Below are 20,702 nucleotides of genomic sequence, written 5' to 3' on the forward strand. Positions count from 1 at the left end.
GTTTTAACTCAGTAGCTATCCCCTATCTCAAAGATGTCTTTGCAATAGTAATGGGAAAGAACAGCACCACAAGGCTTTAGAATACATTTGGTAGTGTTCATTTTCCAAAAAGGTCTGCCTTCTTCCCTTCCTCTCTGTTTCCATCTGGCACAGAGGGTAGATGAGACCTCTTCCAGCACAGGTAGCAATATGGCATTGGCACCGCATGGCAGGAAAATTGACAGAGAGAATGAGGTTAGTGCCCTCCACAAAGATACTGCATACATTGCTTCTGAATTATACATGCTATCTAACAGCTACAGTATCTTGAAGTCAGCTCAGAAAGCTAGACCCTGTAACATCTGGGATTATATTTAGGATCACAATTGCATTGTAATCATCGTAACATACTGCATGAATTGAACGTTCTTTAAGGACACCACACCAAAAGGCCCAAAGTCTAAAAAGCCATTTATTCACATCTGAAGGATGCACAGGCAGTTTCCTTCCAGCACAGAATATGAGTATTTCATAGATACATTTCAGTCTTTCATCCCCAACCAGAACTCCTGCAACAATTCTTATTGTTCACTTTGTGTTCACTGCGCTGAAACCTCCACCCTCCTATTGTCAACACATGACTACTTCTACTGCAAGTGCTTCTGATAACCAACCACAGCTTTCAGGCTTTCCTCTTGCAAACCGCAGGTCTCTATTCCGATTTCCTTGACACTTTCTGCTGTTTTGTTTTCACATAAACCAATGCGAATTGAGCATATAAAGTCTCTTTCTCTACAAGGACATTGCTTTTCCTGTTTAGTACCAACACTGATCGACACTGAGGTCAAAAGTTGAAACCCACCAGGGAGGTGCTACCAAGAAGCAATGCGACAGCTTTAATCTTCCAAAAATTACACTTTGCATTTGAGAACAAGCAAAATAAAAGGGAATTAGAACCACATACATGAATATCCACATCGGCTTCCGGTGAAGCAGTTTTACAGGTGCTAGATTCTAAACCTACTTAAGTTGGCACTTACACAGACACTTAAGTATGAACTCTAGCCTATACTGATAATAATATCGTCCTAAACAAAGGCAGTTCTTGACAGCAGCAGGCTTCTGAGGGATGAGAAAATAATTTTCCTTGTGAATAAAGCCTACAAAACACTGTACATCAGATGAAAGCAAAGCCTATCAGAAGCATGGAGAGGGAATGTCAGGATGCTCCTCAGTCACATTAACCCTCTTACGATAGGGAAATGAGTACAAGCCAAACCAAACAATCTGCTGTTTTCTTGTGCCAAACCTAATCCATGTGGAAATGAGGGTCTGTCACAGTGTCCTTTATAAATAAGCAGTACAGAAACTGGTAATGCTACTACTTGGGCCTTATCATCTCCTTACAGTGTACTGTAAGGTCAGGCTGGACCAGGCTCTGAGCAACCTGTTCTAGCTGTAGGGGTCCCCATTTACTGAAGGGGAGTTGGACTAGATGACCTTCAAGGGTCCCTTCCAATTCAAACAATTCTGGGCTTCTATGATTCTACTCCTGTAACACTCCTAAAACAGATTGCTTAGAATTTTATTTATTTATTTCAAATGTCATGTGAGTTACCAGCTCAACAAAATAGCATCTTAACTGTATTACTACAATGTAATAGTAGACTTTCTGATAACGTCCCATTTTTTTTCCTACTCCAGCTTCTGCAAGTGCCTTGATTTTGAAGCATTTGTAAACATGCACAGAGTTCAAGTAAAGCTGCAAAACTACAACAAGGCAAACAGATTATTTACATTATGTTTGTCGTGTGAAACTCTTACTTCACTTGAAGTCTGTTCCACGCTCATCTTCAGAAAGCGCTAGCCGCTACCTAGGACATAACTGACCATCACAAGAATCCTACCAATTTTAAATAATTATCACCAGCTGCTGTCCTTGCATGCATGCATGCAAATTCAATGAAAAAGTCCATGAGGGCAAAGAGAGCTAGCTTAATTTGGTTTTGTTTTATCTTCTTGTGAAAAAGCTCACTGTATGACAAGGCAATGCAAAATCTTATGGTGCCCATGAGCAGGCAGTAAAGAACAGAAGCACAGGAAACACACTGAGATCTCTGGAACACCAACACATCCACGGGCTGAAGCAGTGGATTCTCAAAGAAGCTCCACTGCTTGGAGGCACAAAGCTCAATTTTACCAAGACAATACATCACCGGCAGAGGAATAAAATTACTTGCTGCAAATATTACCAGCAGCACTAATCTGACATCAGATGAGATTGAGTTGTTTGCTAAGCTGCCTCAATTAGGGTGTTGGAAGTCACCCTAAAACATCTCCTCCCCTGCAAACAGCAGTAATCAAAACAAAAGTAAACAGCAATTCTGTATTTTTCTCCAGTCAACTTCAAAAAAGTATACTTTCTATATGAGAAACAGCTTGCCTCTTGATTTCTTTTCTTAAAAACCATTAAAGCTTCGACAAAAAAATGAATGACGACATCAACATCAAGGAAAACAGAAGTCCAGTATTGCATTATTTATTTTTTTCCATTTTTACATCTGCAGCAAAAGCTCCTGACCTACCAGGCTGTGTTTAAAGCATTATGTTGACTTTTCAGTTCAGGCCTTTGCTTTCATTGGTGGCTCCCTATAAAACCGCAGCACTCCACAGAGCTCAGCTGACTTCCAGGAGCTCTCACTGGAAGGATGTGCCCAGACTGGGCACCATTAATCACTCCACTCACCACCATACTTCACTCCCACCCCCCCACATGCTCACAGACTTCAGGCTGCAGGGTCTGTACCACTGAAGAACACAAGCCTGGCACAGCGTCCACGGCTCAGACAAACAAGCCACGCTCAACTACCATCAGCAGTGCTCTTCCGATCAACAGCGCTGGAGGATAACACCCACTGGGTAAGTTTTGTTTGAAATAGAAACCATTTATCAATGAAACACTCAAAAAACAGTGATTAGTCAAACTTGGAAAAAAGCCTTATTGACTACACTCCTCATGCCAGAAGCATTCTCACTGTGTATTAAGTTACCACTTCTGCCAACAGGAGGAATATTACAAAACAGTAAATGCATTGGGAAATGCAGAAAGAGTTCACGTTTGTAAGAGTACTGCAAATCAACGGTAGCAGCAGCCTAAAGGCGAGCCGTGATCCAACAGGCTGCCAGGTGCAAGTACCCCGTGGTGCACTTTGATCTCCTGACCTGATACAGGCTGGAGCACAACACGTCCTAACAAACAGAAAGATACAACCCTTAGCTCCAAGGCCTGTTCTCCACAGCTTACGTCATGCGCATGCCACCAAAAGCCACGCGGCATTACAGCTGCACTTCCTTGGGACAATTAGAGTATCACACCATCTCTTCCCATCCCCACCCTCAGCCAACAGCTCTGCTTTAAGTGAAGACATATGGGACGTTTTAATCTTCACAAAGCTCCTATAAAGCACTAGGCTAGCTAACGCGATGTCACTATAACTGGCAGTTTATGAAACATCAGCTTTCCCCATACTGTGGAATCAAGGATTGTAAGTGACACAATTCCCTGGACCTTTGTGACATACAGTACCTTCACTATTCAGAACCAATAAAAACCACATTTCAAAACGTATTATGGAACCCCTCTTTACACAGAGAGGCAAGAATACATGTACAGGAACTGCCAAACCACAGAAATACTAAACATGCAACGGTATTAGAGAAATACCCATTAAGAGTCCTTTTTATACTGGGAACGGTGGCATTGATCTTATGCTGCACTTGACCAGAATAAACTGCTTACCACAATAATTAAAAAGGATCAACATCTGATGTAACCGCCTTCTGCTGCTGGATCCTATGTTAAAAGAAATCATCAGGTATGCTTATAGTAAGGAGAAAAAAAAAGCCACAGGATGACACATTTCTCCAAGATAGTTAATAATACTTAAAAGTCAAAAACATTTTCCACCGTCTGCCTAGGATTTGCCTTCATTAAAGAAGATCTTTTGGTGCCTAAGCTGGCATACAGTATCCTTTTAGAGGATAAGGATATACGTTAAGTATGAGAATGAAAAAGAAAAAAACCTCTTTTTTATCATTTAAAAAAAATACTGAAACAATTGTTATTGAATTGAAACCATTACTACTCTTAAGCCAAAAAGCCCCAAAAGCACGAACAAGTATGGAGAAAAAGGAGATTAAAGAAGCAGCTTTATAGGAGTAAAAGCAACTGCTGTCTGTAAAGGGTTTGGCTATTGGAAGAAGTTAAAGAAATACCAAGAAGTTAAACATTAAACCTACTCCAATGCCTTCTCACAAAATTAATGTTCTACTTGCGGTTTTTTAAATGAAAGAGAAAGCACAAGTTGTAATGGCTGCTGCAGAAAACCAAGCTCCTACCGAAAAGACTGCTGGAAGGATGCTTTCAGCTGACCAGGAGGTCTAAATCCTGACTTAGTTCTTTGGAAGGCACGTTTCACTATTCACGCAGAAGGACAAAACAGGACTGAGAACAGGAAATGTGACTATGCAGATAAGAAGTCAGAGTTTTACTCAAGACCTGATACAGGAAGACTTGGAAACAAAGAAAACACGGAACATTTAAGTTTATATAAATTATGTGAGGAAAGTCTTAAAGTTTAAATGCATGCTATTAAAACTGAACAAATACAATGCTTGTATTTCAATTCTAAAAATGATTTTAAAATCATTCAAATTAATAATCTATGCAGCCACCAGTTGCAGCACTGAAAAACATAGTGAAGCTAAGATTTTCTGCCAATCCTTAATAATATGCCAACCATCCTTTAATTAAAATTTAGACTTCTCTGGTTCCTTCCACCATCCACCTGCATACCCTACTACTTCAGAATCTCACAGAAACCCCCATTTTCAAGGCAGCAATACAATTTTCAGTGGGCTCTTTATTGGCACCATCAGTTCTAGAAGCCAAAAGAGGCTCTGAAGCACCTCAGCACAACTTCAATTCAAACTGAGCAGCAGTGCTAAATACTCTCAAAAGCGCCTAAGAGCTGTTTACTTTTACATGTACCATAGAAAACTAGACGCTGTATAAAAGTAATACTTCATATCCACTGATACCACCCAACATTCCTCACTTCCAAAGAAGCAAGTGAAGTTTACAGAGACAGAGTACTGTGATGGCAGTAACTTTTTCAAGACCCTTTCAGCCCTTTCGATTTGCTAAGGCCCATGTGGGCAGTTAGGTCAGAAGCCCAGGGCCTGTGCCTAGCAAGGTGCCCTTCGTACGAAGCAGCAGCACTGCGCTGACAGCAAAGGAACAATCCTCCCAGCCACTGCTCGCTCTCATCTTACCTGAAGGTTTCCAATTACTAATTAGAATTTAACAGATACGACTACACATTAAAAAAAGCAAGCTCACCAACTAGATTTTCACCTCTGCAAACCCAAGAGCAAATGCTGATCAGCACAGAAACGCCTATGTGTGAGTGGTAAGCTAATGAGGTGCATCACAGAAGTATAACGACCAAAAAGGGGGAAATTTGAGATTTACATGCTCCTCAGCCAGCAGTGCTTACTGCAAACTGGTACCAGAGTTCAGGTCACGTACAGATTTATTCCTTGAGCTTTGCTAAGAGTATTCTCTCTTTACTATCAGTTTGCTATATAAAACTCAGTATTTTAGAAAGAATAAAATCTCTACTTTTACCATCATGAACACTTCAAAATAACACATTAATCATCCGAGCCAATCAGAACAAAAGGCAGAAAAACAAAAAGCTTTTTTGGAAACGAGGTATATTTCATCAGTGACTAAACACATCTAAGTCGCAAATCTGATGGAATTTCCATACTGGGAGATGCAGAGCAGGAGAGGCTGCTTTCTACCACTGCTGAAGCACACAACCCACTACACACTGTCTCGCTGTGCTCACATCCACAGTTTGGTCTCCGTAATTGTTCAGCAAGCACTGATGAATGCCAATGGATGCCATTTTCTCCACATGGAAGAATTCAATGACAGAATATAGGTAGGAAAATTCAGCCTCTACTACTACATGAGCAACATCCACCTCTGACGTTCTGGGCCAATATCATAAAATAAAAAGCATTACTTTTGAAGCAGCCCTCATACTAATCTCCACTATGTAAAATGGAATACACAGCGATCACAAGAATCTCAAATGAGTCAGCCAAGTGCCCTTGCCACAGTGAAGGCTACTACTCTTCTGAGCTACACTGGGCAAAGTTTGCCCAGGAGATGATCTTTCCCCTCCGCTCAGCATCAGTGAAGTCACACCTGCACTCTTGGAGCCAGCTCTGGGTTCCTCTGTACAAGGGAGATCCGGGCATAGTGGGAGTGTCTGGTGAAGGAACACCAAGATGATCCAGGAACTGGAGCACCTTTCCTAGGAGGCGGGTCTAGGAGAGCTCAGACTCTTCAGTTTGGAGAAAACCTAGGGGTGGATTTCACAAATGTGAACAAATATCTAAAGGGAGGGCGTAAAGAGGACAAAGCCAGGATCTTCCAAACGGTGCCCACTGCCAGGATGAGAAGCAACAGACACAAACTGGAACACAGGCAGTTCCCTCTGACCACGAGGAAACACTTCAGTGCTGTGCGGGCGCTGGAGCACTGACACAGGCTGTGGAGTCCCCTCCAGGAGATCTTCAGAAGCCAGAAGAAAAAAAAAAAAAAAAATCACAGACCCACCTCACACAGTGGCTCATGAGTTCAAAAAGCAGGCTGTTGTTACCTGACACATTACTAATGTTACCTGATTCACTGAAGCCCTGCATCAGTACTGCCTATTCAAAACCCTATTGACGTTTACTTATTTCATGTAGAAATCTGTTTGCCTTCGCTGTTATTAAATACAGTTTTACAGATAAAACGTTGTATCCAACCATCACAGGCTTGTAAACATTTCACTTAAACAAATACTGAACCAAACCCTACGTAGGTGGTTGCATGACCAAAGGCCCTGTAAGCAAAGCGTTTTATCATACCCAAGATAACAAAGAACAGCTTAGAAAAAGCACTTACATTTTAGTGTAAAGCTTAAAGAGGAAGAAAATTTTCCAAAACAAATAAAAGGTTCTCTAGTGCTGCTTAGAGGATGATTCAGCAATAAAATACATGCAGCCAAACCAAATCTTTGCTCTATCAGTCACAAGCAAGCAGTTGATATTAAAGACAAAAATACAAAAGCATACACACACACACACACAAACATGACTGCAACGTGTTCTGTAAACTATGGAAGAGAGTGAATGAACAAAAGAATAAGTATCACTTTCTATTTGTGATTTCCTCCATGGCCTCTTTTGAAGAAAAATAAAAATAAACTCCTGCCCTTCCCAGCTTTCTTCAAGATTTAACACCAGTGCAGATCAGAATTTATGGCCAAGCCTCGCTATACAGAAGTGCTACAACTTGAACAAGTTTACCTATCAAATCATAATAGCAAATTTCAGAAAATGAACAAATTACTACAGACACTGGAAGATTATTAAAGAGACACAGCAGAGGAGAATAAGACAAAACTGTTTCTCCAGTCTAAAAGTACAAGTTGATTCCTAAACCTCTAAAACTGGCAACTGTAAATTTGTTCTTTGCCTATAACTCTGCTATAAAGCACCTTTTCTGCAGGTAATAGGAAGTATTATGCCATAAACCTTTAAGAGCTAAAGAAAAGCAGGCCCATACACTGACTTCAGGCAGCAAATCGCAGATTAAGATTAGAAAGTAACTGCTAATCAACAACCCACTCGATGGGGTTTCATCTCGTAAGAGATGAAAGCATCAGAAATCTGTGGATGTACAGAGCCTTGAAACAGCAAGCTACATTGTCTGGGAAGAGACTCTGATAAGAAATATTGCAGAACCTTTGCATTTGTATTCTTAAGTTTTTCATATCAAAGATCTTGTAACAAATTCCTGAGGTAAGTGCACACTATGACTGACTTTGTGTGGCAATGTTTTAGATAAGTAGTAAGATTTGACTTGTAACTACAAGCGCCTATTTCAACCAAATGAACAAATTAAGAAATCAGTGGAAATTATTAGAAAGAAATTGTGTGGGGCTTTCACATTTGCTTTGAGCTGTTCCTTGAACTACTACATTCTTACCCAATGACTTAAGCATTTCAATGACTACAAAAATGTCACAGCTACAAATGAGAGGAAGATTTATAGACATTGTGTTGTACGCATCCATCACAGACTTACTGTGTCAGTTATGAAAGCGACAAAGCAGTTACGAAGAGGTATTTCACAGGCTCTGCAATTTATGAAGCCCTTTTCAGTAATGACTTTTTATTTGTATATTAGGTTTTTAATCAAGTACAGGATTTCACCTGAGAGAGCTGGGAAAAGAAGAATTGTAACAGAGGGGCAGTCTGACAGAACAGCACCTGACATGGAGGCACATGTGAAGAAAAGGAGTAACACTGAATTCCACCATGAGGAAAAAAACAGCACCCACTGTTATTCACTGATGCCTACCGAACATTTACGGAGCCCAAGCAGTGGCTGTCAGCACAGTGAGGCAGTGGGTGGTGCTTGTCAGCAGATGTGACAGTGATGTGAAAGATCAGTGATGTTTCAAATGGCCATGCCCATTTTTACAAGCACAGCATGCACTCTTGTTCATCACTTGCAAAAATGCACAGCTACTGAGAATTTGCTCCATCCAATAGCGTTATTGTGCTCTTCATATCTGTTGTTGTTTCCACAGAAATAAATAGGAGGCATTACTTTCAGAGTAACTTGATTTATATCCAAATACTGATTTGGATATAAACTTCCTCCCTGAAATTCAATGTGACTGCAAATTCTTTTGTAAGGCTTGGTCAGGCCTACATGGGCTGCAAGTACAAAAATCCCATCCTGTCTTGTGGTGGCCTAGGCCCAAACCTGCACTAAATGCCCCACAGCAGGACCTGCCCAGAACAGAGAAGGCCCCCAGGAGCTGCAGTGTAGCCCCAGAACTGTAAACAGCAGAGACAGCAGTAGACCAGCTTATGTCAGGTTGGGTGCATCAGTTTGGACACAGCAAAGCTGAGCACGTACAGATGTGTGGCAGTGGAGCTGATGCACCATTAGTACGGCACATCAGTATACACGTTTTATTTAAACCACTGCGTCCTCCAGTATTCTCAGGACAAAAAGGAAGCACAGAGCAGAAACCCAAGAAACAAAAAGCGCGTTCCCAATTTCATGTACCCTCAAACGAATGCAAATTGTATCAGTGCGCAGATGGCTCAATGTCGTCTGCATCTGCTCTCCATATTACAGTCTTTTCCTCACTATTGTTACTTCACCCCCAACACCCAGGAAAATTAACTGCCAACTACATTCAGCAAAACAAACTCACCTCTTTTAAAGTACAACACATATATTCCTTGTAGATACACCTGACAGACAGAAACGTTTTCCTGTATTCTCCCAAACCTTCCTCACAAGTGTTTAGAGCTCCCAGAAGACGCAGTATTTTGGTACCAAAAGATGGGCCCCCTGGCAGAGCTGCCTCACGTTCTGAAGACCTTTTTTCTGAAGTACTGAAATCTAAAAGCAGTGTTTCCCAACCTACTTCAGCTGTTTTGCGCAAGAAAGACATGCAGAAATGATGTTGGGACATGACGGGAAGGATATTAACACAGAAGTCAGCAGGTCACGCTGCGTTTCCCAGGGACTCTGTGCTGGATAAGGTGCTGTTCACTGGCTCTAAAACAAAGGCCCTGCTCCTGCTATGACACTGTGTGCCAAGAACAGCCCTGGTAATAGCACAGCTTATCACAACACGCTTCATGCAGCACGATCAAGAAGTACAGATATCAAGTTGGAGAAGAAATCCTCATACATACAGAGGGAAAGAAAGAGGGATGCATCACATCAGCTGGCAGAGACAGACACTGCAGTGCAGAACTCTGTAGTAAAGTTGCTGTAACAAAGCCTATAGCTACAGGCTACAATCATGCAAGCGTTTAGTTTGCCTCAAACAAGATTCAGGGTATGAAACAACGTAATCCTCAGAAACAAGCATTTCATTCGGAATTTGTTCCAACTTTGATAATCCTTTGGGTGGATGCTTCATCTTTCGCTACAGCTAGCTTCAGCTTGGTACAAGCTCTCCCTGGTCACGCCATCACATGACATCAAGATGAACTGAATAATTTCTTTGTTCTGTTTGTGACTTCATCCTATAGCAAATAATTACATTTTAATAAGCCACACAAACAGATTCACAAGGGAAACTATGGAGCGCTTGTTACTGCGGTGGGAAACGTTCAAAATTGAAATACTTTAAAAATGTTTTCCTCTTATTCAGCTCAATTAATTGAGCTGCTTAAGATCACTTGCAGAGCAACTTGTATTGCAACAAGATCCAGAGTGGACGCTATTAGGTTGTTTTGGAAATGCATGCATTTACAGGCAGGTGTTTTTGCTTTGTTTTGTTTTTTAAACTGCTTTTTAGCTTTCAGATCTGTGTGTGCTTTATGGGCCCTGCTCCAAACTACCTCCTAGTACAATTCAGTAGTAAGAATAAAGATGAAAGTACTGTACATAACTGCTTTTCTCTCCAATTTAATGCTTATAGCCTCTAATCTTAAAATCCTACTGGAATGAGAGAAGACAAAAAACAACTCAGAAACCTTCTCAAGAGGAGCAGACTGCACTCCCACAAGAGTTAAAAAGCCTCGAGTCTTGTTTTCCATTTTGCAGTAGCTGTATAAACACTTTTAAATACACAAAAACTTCCTGCCAATTTCTAATATCAGTAGTGGACTAAAACTGTATTGTACCTTCAGAAGGAAAATGACTAACGATAAGGCTTAAGGTTTTTCTTGTTCTTGTTTCATTTAATAAAAGCGGTAAGATCCTGAAAGATGATCTAAGGATTAAGTACAAACGGTTAATTCACAAGCATTAAAGGGAAAAAAAAAAAAAAAGACTTCAATTTGACAGTTGCAGAGAGTTGAGATAGAGACAACTTGCAGTTACAAAGACCGAGATTCACAGAGGTCAGTGCAGGTATAAAACAAATAAACAACAAACCATCCAGATGGGCGTAGGTGCACCTATCCTTACCCACTGCCACTGGGCTTTGAAGAAGATGGGATTATCTTCCCCCACTTCTAGAAAGCAACTGCAACTTTTTTAATACTATCACTGTGTAATAACAAACATCGATAGTGGTTTACAACAACTGTTCTCTTAGTGTACAGTAGGGCTGTAGTTATCAAGTTACTTCAATGGTAAATAGCTTAAAAGCTATGGTAACAACGCAATGGCTGTTCAACAACAAGTGAGATTACAATAATTTATTTGGAGTCTCCCCATCTTGAGTGTGCTTTCATGAAAATAAAGCTAATTGACAAATAAATTACACACTTGCTAAAGTATAACAAGGTAGAGTAATTAAAGATACATTGCTATGGACGGTTAAAGAGTGTAACTTAAAGCTGCCACACAAACGTGCTTTGGCGAGTTTCCATGCAAGTTCTCCCAATATTTATACTATCATCTAGCTACTTACTGACTTTTAGACTCCACAAGCAATAGCTTCCCCAGACACCACGCTGGCCTACCCAGTTAAGAAACTATCTTCTCCAATTTCCCATCACTGATTGCTGGGATGAACAATTTCTACACAGAGAACTTCCCACAAGCGCTTTGCTCAGTTTGTTGAGACATTTCCGTGCCCAGCTATATCAAACATCATACACACAAACACACTTCTGAAGATTCTGTTTCTCTGATCACACTGAAATATCCCAGGACAGACAAAAACATTCTTCCAGTGACCAGCAAGGCTTAATCAAGGATCTAATTCCACAATCAATCTCTATCTGTATTTAAAGCACATTGGTATACACCTTTTATTTAGACAGTGGTCTAATAATAATGAGTTCTCCAATGTCCCTCAGGCATAACAAGTTTAGGAGAAGAGAACCCTAGAAGAAAATTGAAGAGATTCAGATCTCATTTTACAGCAAGGTATAGAGTAGCAGCAAGACCTACATGGCCTGTAGCTCACTTCACAGAGTATTGGTACAGCACATTTTTCGTATGAAGAATCAATGCACCTCTTACAACAAGAGCTTTTGCAGCCAGGGCAACCCAAAGCCCACAGTGAAAAAACACAATTTTAGCAGATGCCCTCAGGACCATCAGGAGCAGATGCAAATGCCACTTCACAGTCAGGTGGTACTGTGTACACTGGTACACCTACACAACTGGTAGGTACAATGGGTTATTTTGTTTGTTTTTGTTTTGTTTTTTAAAAAAGCTATGATCAGAACACACACTTTTTCTAGCTCCTCTAATCCACCTCGTCAGACATTCCCCCTTAGCTTCACAGCCAAACTCCTCTGCTATCTGTTTATTATTACAGGAGGGAACAGTGGACACAAACTACAGCTTAACAAGTTGAGAGACAGACACTGGACAAATTTTTCCCTTTAGAAAAGTAGTACAACACCATAAAAGGTTATGAGAGAGGTTGTGGAATTTCCATCCTCATCTATATTCATAACTTGGGTGAAAAAGCCACAGCTGACCCCCTCATACGGTGCCAACAATCCTGTATTGAGAGGAAACTCGTAAGAACATCCAGTGACCCTTCTAGCCAGCACTTCTGTAATTCTGTGCAACTGCTGACTCTGTAAGCGCCACAATTGGTTGAGTCCTTGATTCTCCCAAGTGAAATTGCTGCAGAGCTGTTGCTATCTGCAGCGCATGCCCTACCCCGAGTACTGCCACTTACGAGATCTTCAGTGGCAGCAACCTTCAAGACAAGAACGCACTTAAAAAACATCACTACTGAAGTCCAAGTTCAGTGTTTCGACACTCAAGCTAGTAAAAAAAAAAGTTCAGTGCTTATGAATTGAAGCGAAACTGATGACTTTGCAACCAAATACACAAAATAAGCCTTTAGCCGCCTGCATGCAGCATCTGTATCCTCTAACAGCTATCCCATAAAAAAGTTGTGATGCTTACTAATCCAAAAATGACACAACAAACTATTACTGCAGCTCAGTAATGGCTACTAAGAATAGAAAGGGAGAAACCAAAGAATTAAGTACTCTTTTGAAAGAATATTTCATTATACAGTTCCTAAGAATACGAAACATTAATGTACTTGGAACACCTACTACGTTTGCACTGTTATTTCCCTTGCATCTCTTTACCATGTTTAGTCTTAGACAATAACATTTTAATCGAACTGTGGTGGGGGCAAGAAGGAATATTTCTTCCTATGAAACAAAGGAGATTCAAATGAATTACCACCTACAATCCCAGTGAGTCCAGAGTGGTGTTGCCAACAGGCAAAATGCACAACTGCATACAAGAGTGGATCCCAGGTGCTCCAAGCTCCAGAACACACATCTAGCTACACTGAGTTTGTCAGGTGCTGTATACAGGCTTCTCAGCTGTACTTCTGATTTCAACCTTAAAAGCAAGCTGTTCATCTACATGCTGTGTAAATTTTACAATTATCTACAGCACTATTCTGTCCAAAATTCCTGACTTTAACCCACATTTCATTCAGGCAGATAAACTACTTTGATGCATCTCATAGAGTAAACTCAGAAATATCTCATTTTCCTTCGAAAGCAAATCTCTCTCATTTTAAACATTAAATCAGGGCGATAACAAAGATGTCTCAAGAAGGAAGTTAAGGAGATAAGAAGCAACACAAGCACTAGCCATGCTTTTGTTGAAAATTGGTACAGATCCCTTTTTACTAACCTGCATTTTATAAATTGATGTTATTGGCATTAAATCACAAAGCCTTATTCATTTGACTTAAGTGAAAGTCAAATGACTTCCAAGTTGGGAAATTAAAGAAAGAAATCACCAAATTTGGATGTTAGGACTAATTAAAATGCACTCCTCTCCCAGTCCTCGAATTACACATCTAATATTTGAAAGTTGTTAGAACAGTGCACTCAATCCTCACGTGTAACAAATGTATGAAACACCAACTTGCTGCAGATTTATGGTTGAAAACGATTTCCTTAATGGAAAAATGTCTTAAATTAAGGAACTCCACCTTCCACATTCACATCACAATCTCCTCTTAAATACATTTAAAGGAGCTCTGTCAAATTGTTTTCTTCTTCTAAAAAGCATGTTGTTTTCCCAGGACATCAAGGCTCATTTCCAACTCGGTTCAGAACCTGAAGTTGGCCCAGCACTTCTCATTAAATTCTCCCTTCAGTCTCTGAGTAGGAAGGAAAAACAGTCCTAAGTCACTCACTTCTCATAAAGCTGAGCAATCCATTCATAGAAGGAAAGCACAGCACAGAGCAAAGAAGAAAGCTGTACTTGTTCTATTACATAAAACTATGTGCATGACAACTGTGCTACTTAAGAGAAATTGCAATAATGAGAGAGAACCTGACTTGCTACAACTCTATTGAGAAAACAAGTGCCTACAATGTCTTTCAACTCCTCTTTAGCTCCTTAAATCACAACTGTTACATGTACAGGGTTGGTTTTTTATTTGTTTGTTTTTAAGTTTGGGGGTGTTTTTTTTTTTTTTTAACTGATCTAGTATATACTGTTTGCAATAGTACAAAGATCAGTAAGGATGGTATGCTCGTCCCTTAGTCCCAGGTATATGAGTATATCATTTCATAAAGCCACAGGTTTTATGTCACCTCTTCCCACATTTAGGGATTAAGGATACAAGACTGTATGTTAAAACCAGTAAAAATTTTAAAAGCTTCCAAGATGACTCACTTCTTCTCCAATACACTGGCTCCAAATAGGGAACTGCTACAAAAATCTGTCATATAACTAGCAATATAAAAATAATAAGAAATATCATGATGTCAGTACATAACAGAGCAAAAAGGGAAGCTGACTGGGACTTTTAGTAACTACAAATCCTTCTTCCATTGGATGACAAAATATTATACAGAAAACACACAACAAATATCCTTAATGAACTGGTGCAAACAACAGCAATCAATTCCAGGAGATTTTATTTAGAAAGCTACAACACATTTTAGACTTTTTCCCAATAAGTACTGATTGCATTATCTCACACGTTGAGCTTTTAAGACACATACATCCTTGATGTTACAAACCATGAAAGACCAGAAATATTTTGTGAAGGGTTCATGAAACCTTACGTGTCACAAGGCCTGAAAATTCAGTGCAAATACAGCCAACCTCGGGGAAAAACACAGACCTCCGTAATACCTATTCATAAACAACACTTCAATCTGTATGTTTAAGAAAAAACAAAATAGCTCCATGATAAAAACTCTTCAAAGAATAAAACTCCAAGAGAGAACAAATGATTTCAAATGCTTCTAATGTATTGGCATTCCTAAAACAACCCCTTCTTAAATACCACTCTATAATACTGAAACAGCAATAAAAGCATTTCCATTAAGATCTGCAGAGAAAAGATATTTAATTTACTAAGTACTTCTTCAATATGATCTTACAACAAACATCTCACTAGCTTTTAAAACTGTAGTTGGATTTTTCTAGTAAATAACTGATAAGGAGCTCATTCAAGATGAAGCCGATGCACGTCCTTGGTACAGTTCTAAAGGAAGGAAGCTGACTAACACATCAACACGAAAAGAAGGGCCTTAATGAGCCCAAAATGAAAACATGAAGGCTGTGCAATAAAATGTTTAGCTGATGAAGCCAGAAGCAATCTACTTCAGGAAGGTCAATTAGAAAATAATTTACTCAGAATATTATTTTTACTACAGTTATTAGTATACTTGTCAAACATATTTTAATTGCCAGGAGTGTTCTCTTTAACACACCTCCTGTGCAATGCCCAGCAAGTACAAAAACAGCCACACACAGAACCACGCTCAGTGGCACCATTTTGCACATGATGAGGCTTACCACTGTACTTTCTTACCCAATGTCTGCATGTTTAGTAACACACCTACCACAGGAAGAAAACTGATAATTCTTTTTTCCTAGCCCTGGAAATTAAATAAATTGCTAGAAATCAATTAAGTCCATCTGTAGCAAATTATATATGGCAGAAAATTATGGCAAAGTTTACTACAAACTTTGACTATGTTGTCATGATTGACAGCACTCTCTGGCATTCATTTACTACATCAGTACAACTCCTTTAAGTAAAGCCATTATGACTATTATTATTCCAAAGAGTCAAATGAGACTTACAGCGTAACACGTCAAGTGTTCTAGATGTGGTAAATATGGCATTATATACGGCATCTCGTTGACATGGTAGTCCCTACTCCCTCCAGTTTCTATAAGCAGTAACTAAAGGTTTCTCCATCCAAATCCTATTTCAAAACAACACAACTGCTCAGTGCTTTAAGATCACGAAACATAAGGGGTGTTTATAAAGTCCCACCTTGGAGTCTATACACTTAACAGACACAAAGAGATACCATTTTCTTGTTTCATGCAAATAACTTCTGTTAGTGGCAAAACATTGCACAAAGGTCACAAACAAAGCAAGTGCTTCAGGCCAGGCACTCACTGCCTAGCATTTCACAGGTAACTCTTCCAACAAGAGTAGTTCACAATTGCATGAAAGCCATCTGAAAGAATTTAGAACTCCAGCATGAATTGGTTAGTAGCTTACAAAAAAAAAAAAAGTCACTGCAGTATCCAGTCTGGATCAATGGCTGAAATAGAAGAACAAAAACAAGGAAATGTGAAGTAAAGGTTAACAGCAGACAGCATTGTGTCAGTGCTATAAAACCAGCTCAGCTAAAACACGTAAGTGACCTTGTGTGATAATCGCCTGGAAAAGCAGGCAGGCCGCTCCAGATAGGAAGCGTAACCCTGACCATTTGTAAAATATAGAAATAACCGATGTTACATGAATTATTTCCCAGATCAAGTCCCTGAGTCTGAGTACCAAAAACAAAAATACAGCCCTCGAGGTGTTGCTGTGGGAGAAAATCCTTTAAGAACCTCTTCTACTCTACTCATCCACTGCTCTTCTTCCTGAGGCAACTCCAATGAGCATACAAAATAGCCCACGTATTATTTATTTTCCTCGCCATTTCCTATTGCCCCATAGTCATACTAAAATGAGTATGTAAACAAGTCAGAAAGACAGGATACCATTTAGCGTCTGCCTAAATACCGTGACTTGGCTGACTCGTTCGGTGCGCAGTTCAGGCTAAGCTCCTGTCTTCCTTTCCAAAGGCTGCGGGGAGGTTCGGCAGCACTCACGCAGTGTTGTTCCTCCCAGGCCGGGCAGCTCGGGCCGAACCTGAGCGCATTCACCGCCAACTCTGCGCAGGAGGGACAGGTCCCGGGTGGGACAGACCGCAGGCCCAGCGCCCGCACACGGGTCCGTAACACGAAGGGAAGGAAACGCTGGACGTCCCCAGGCTTACATAACACACAACTTCAGGGCGTCCGTCGGCGACGGTCCCTCGCTACAATACCAGGGGCCAGGAAACCACGCCATCTAGTTAACGTAGAAGTGGCAGCAATTGCCCGAACGGAGCAGCCCCACACCCCGCCCCGCTCCCAGGTAACGCCGAGCTGCGGCGTTTCCCTCCCAGCCCGCCCCGTCGCCGCTTACTTCGCTCTCCAAACTTTTCCCCAGCGCGTCCCCTCGGCCGCGGAACAGCGCGGACGGCGGCAGGCGTCAGCGGCCCGTTCCAGCTCCGAGCGGGGCGGACACCTGCCGGGTGCGGCGGCCGTTGCTTGGCCTCAACCCGCGCTGCCTGCTGAGGCGAAGGGCCGCTCCCGCCTCGCGGCCGTGCCTCGCAGGTGTGGTACCCACGTTGAGACTTCCTCCCTTCAAGCTCCGCTCAGGGCAGCGCCTAAGGGCGGAGGAGGAAGACAAGTTCCTTTCCGCCCTCAAACCCTCTCGGCACCCCGCAAGGTTACAGCGTCCCTTCCGCACCGCTGCCGCCGCTGCGGGACACCGCGTCCCACAGCCCCGTCCTTTGCGGCTCCACTCTCTTCAGCCCGCGGCTCTCCCCGCCGCCCTCCCTCCCTCAGACCCCTCCGCAGCGCGGCGGTGCGAGGCGAGGACGGAGAGATGGGAGAACTGAACGAGCGGCAAGGTGACACGAGAGCCGCCCTCCTCCCTCCCTCCCGCCCGCCCGCCCGCCCAGGCAGCGAGCCCTCCGCCTCGGGGCCGCCGGAGCCGGGCCCCTCCCGCTGCCCGCGGGCAGTTCCCGAGCTCCCTCACCGCTGTCTCCTCGGGGGCCGTTTCTCCGCGTTGCTGCCTCTGGTAATAAGTCGAGAACCGGGGCGAGCCGCCGCTCGGGGCTCCGCTGCAGCTCTTCCCCTTCAGCCGAGCGGGGTGCGCGGCTCCGTCCGGCCCGGCCTGAGGTGAGGCCCTGTTCCCGCCGGAGCCCCTCCGCTGCGGCGCCAGGAGCGCCGGGCCCGCCTGTCCCCTCCGCCCCGGCTCTGCTGCACCTGCCGCGCTGCCGGGCTGTCCCTGCGGCGCGGGCCGAGGAGAGGAGAGGACACCCTCGCTCCGTCCTCCCTCAACTTCTCATCACTTTTCTCCGCCCCCACTCGGCCCCACCGCGCTGCCGACCCGGCGCCCGCCCGCACGCCGGACGCATGCACCGGCGCCGCCGTCGACCCTCCGGAGATGCCCTCGGGCACGCAGGGAGCGGCCGCCCCTCGGCCTTGCCCCTCGCCGGTACGGAAAACTGCTGTCCCGCTCCCCAGACGCCCTCCCGCCCCATGCACTGCCCGGCTCCCAGGACAGCAACGAGCTGCCGGCGGGGCAGGTGCCCTGTGCCCGCCTCTGGCGGGTGGGACCCCGCCGCGCTCCGCCAATCAGTCCGGGCGCGGCGGGGAGGCCGCCGAGGTGGCACCGCCGGGAGGCGGGGGAGGGCGCGGCCGCGCGAGGTGAACGGTGAGCGGTGTAGCGTTGGCGCGGTGGACGGCGCGCTGCGAAGCGTGGACGATTGGGGAGGCGCGAAACAGAACTCTTCCTAACCTTCACACGTAGTAACTGTGAGGGCTGAGCTCTGCCCCAATGCCTGTTTGTCTTTTCGTTGCCAGCAGGCTTTGTTTAAAAACAAAATGCACAAGCACTCCAAAGTTCCTCAAGCCTGACTTCCCGGTTCATTAGATCTAAGCTGTTTCCTAATTGATCCCACCTACTTGAGTGATGCCGCTTATTTCTTTCTCCTCCAGGAAAGCACGTTCAGCTTCCAACTGCTCGTGATCCCTTCTGGGGGAAAGCTGGCTGAAGCGACGTAGTGCTGTTTTATCTCTTGTTTTCTGTCATCCTGGGGAAAAAACTATCAGGAGGAGTCCAAGTGATTACCTGGCGAAGCTTAAATACTAATGGTAATTCTCCAGTGATTACTCCTGTGTTGTGTGTGTGTGTGTGTGTGTAACTCTTTTCAAAAGGGTAGTTTTGCAGCTGAAAGGAAGAACGGTATTATATAAGAGAACGGGGCTCATTTCTCCATCTGCCATGTACCTTTCAACGCTAAAACTTTTGTCCTGATCAGGTTCTAAGTCCAAAGGTGTTTTATAGACTCATTACGGTGAACACCTTCTTCCCACTGAAGTTGTCATAAACAACTTCAAGGGAAGAGGTGGTTCAGAAACTCCTCCTGGTTTGACAGGAGATCAAGTTACTCCTTCGATAAAAGTGAAATTTTAAGTCTCATCGGTCAAAGCAAGAGTTAATTAAATTTATATTCCTTTTCTAGGTAGGGTAAAAGAATGCCATGATAAAAAAGAAAAAGAAAAAAACCCATAAGTTTTAAATTGGTCTCCTTTCTTGTAAAGATGGCTTGCAAAAGAAAATGCAGGGTTAGTTTATTAGTCCAGTCTGTTTGGGACTTACACCTTCATATGATGTTCACCACAGTCTTTTAAGACCTCTTGAAGTTTTCAAGTAAAAAACAAATAATCAAATTTTCTCAAATCTCATGTCCCGCATGATATCTAATCAAGATTAAATGAGGTATTAAGTTTCAGTGGATGTTAGCTACCAGCTAATGGTTGCACTTGGCTTTCAGGTTAAGTATGGGCAAGCTTCTGCAAATCAGGATCTGAATTTAAAGGTCCCTTAATCAAGCACACGGAACTATTATTATGTTGAAAATTTTTGTTTCAGCAAGGCAGAGTTCCTTAATTTTATTATGTTCTGACTTCCCAGTTCCCCATCTTCGACAGACCAGAGACCAGCATAGAACAGTTAAAACATGTTGTTGAAAATTAACGTGTTCACGGTTAATGGTTTCTTCATAGCACTGCAAATTTGTTATTGTGTAATGATGTTTCTCTGGTAGAAATGTTTTTATAAGTTCCATAGTGCCCCATGAATTCCAGCTCTCATTAGCAGCTATTTCAAATCAAAGAACGTGATGTTGTTTGGTCTTTGCCTGTTATAGTCACACACTACTGCAAATTTCCTTTTGTTTAGACTGCATTTGTGTGCATAAGTTTGCATATAACAGTTTTGTATTTCGAATTTAATCTTTTTTGTTTAAGGGAAGTACTGAAATACTCAGTACGTAATGTTACAATAGTACCTACTCTCAGAGCAACTGACTTCTGGCTTGGAAGACTATCTTCAAGTTGGAACATTCTGTTAGCAGAATCTTCAGTTTACTATATTTTACACGCAGCTAATCCCACTGCGAATTTTTTTCTTTGACTTGTCCAGAGAGAGCAACCTCAAATAATGACTGAAATTGGTTTTCCTGGTATAGAAGACTAAGAAGTCCTAAATATAGATTGTGTTGCCTTTGATTAAAATTTTAAGTACAGA

The 20,702-nt window shown here is 42.5% G+C and overlaps 1 protein-coding gene across 9 annotated transcripts in view; it reads right to left on the minus strand.

Annotated features, from left to right (window-relative positions):
- UGT8 (UDP glycosyltransferase 8) overlaps positions 1-19,425 on the minus strand; it is a 46,708-nt gene extending 27,283 nt beyond the window's left edge. The window contains exons 1-3 of one of the 9 annotated variants that reach the window (XM_046939826.1): positions 18,144-18,678; positions 17,526-17,769; positions 17,079-17,376 (exon numbers count right to left, since the gene is read on the minus strand). Coding sequence is in view for 1 of the 9 variants with exons in the window: in XM_046939822.1 (XP_046795778.1) it covers positions 3,779-3,851 (73 nt within the window). In the remaining 8 variants the exon portion in view is untranslated. Of the gene's footprint in view, positions 3,378-3,778; positions 4,486-9,338; positions 9,347-17,078; positions 17,409-17,525; positions 17,770-18,143; positions 18,679-18,908 lie in introns of those variants that run through there. The other 8 variants (XM_046939824.1, XM_046939823.1, NM_204204.2 and 5 more) reach the window with 8 other exon arrangements.
- Positions 19,426-20,702: the final 1,277 nt, after the last annotated feature.

Source organism: Gallus gallus, chromosome 4 (genome assembly GCF_016699485.2).
Source record: "Gallus gallus isolate bGalGal1 chromosome 4, bGalGal1.mat.broiler.GRCg7b, whole genome shotgun sequence".
NCBI lineage: Eukaryota > Metazoa > Chordata > Aves > Galliformes > Phasianidae > Gallus > Gallus gallus.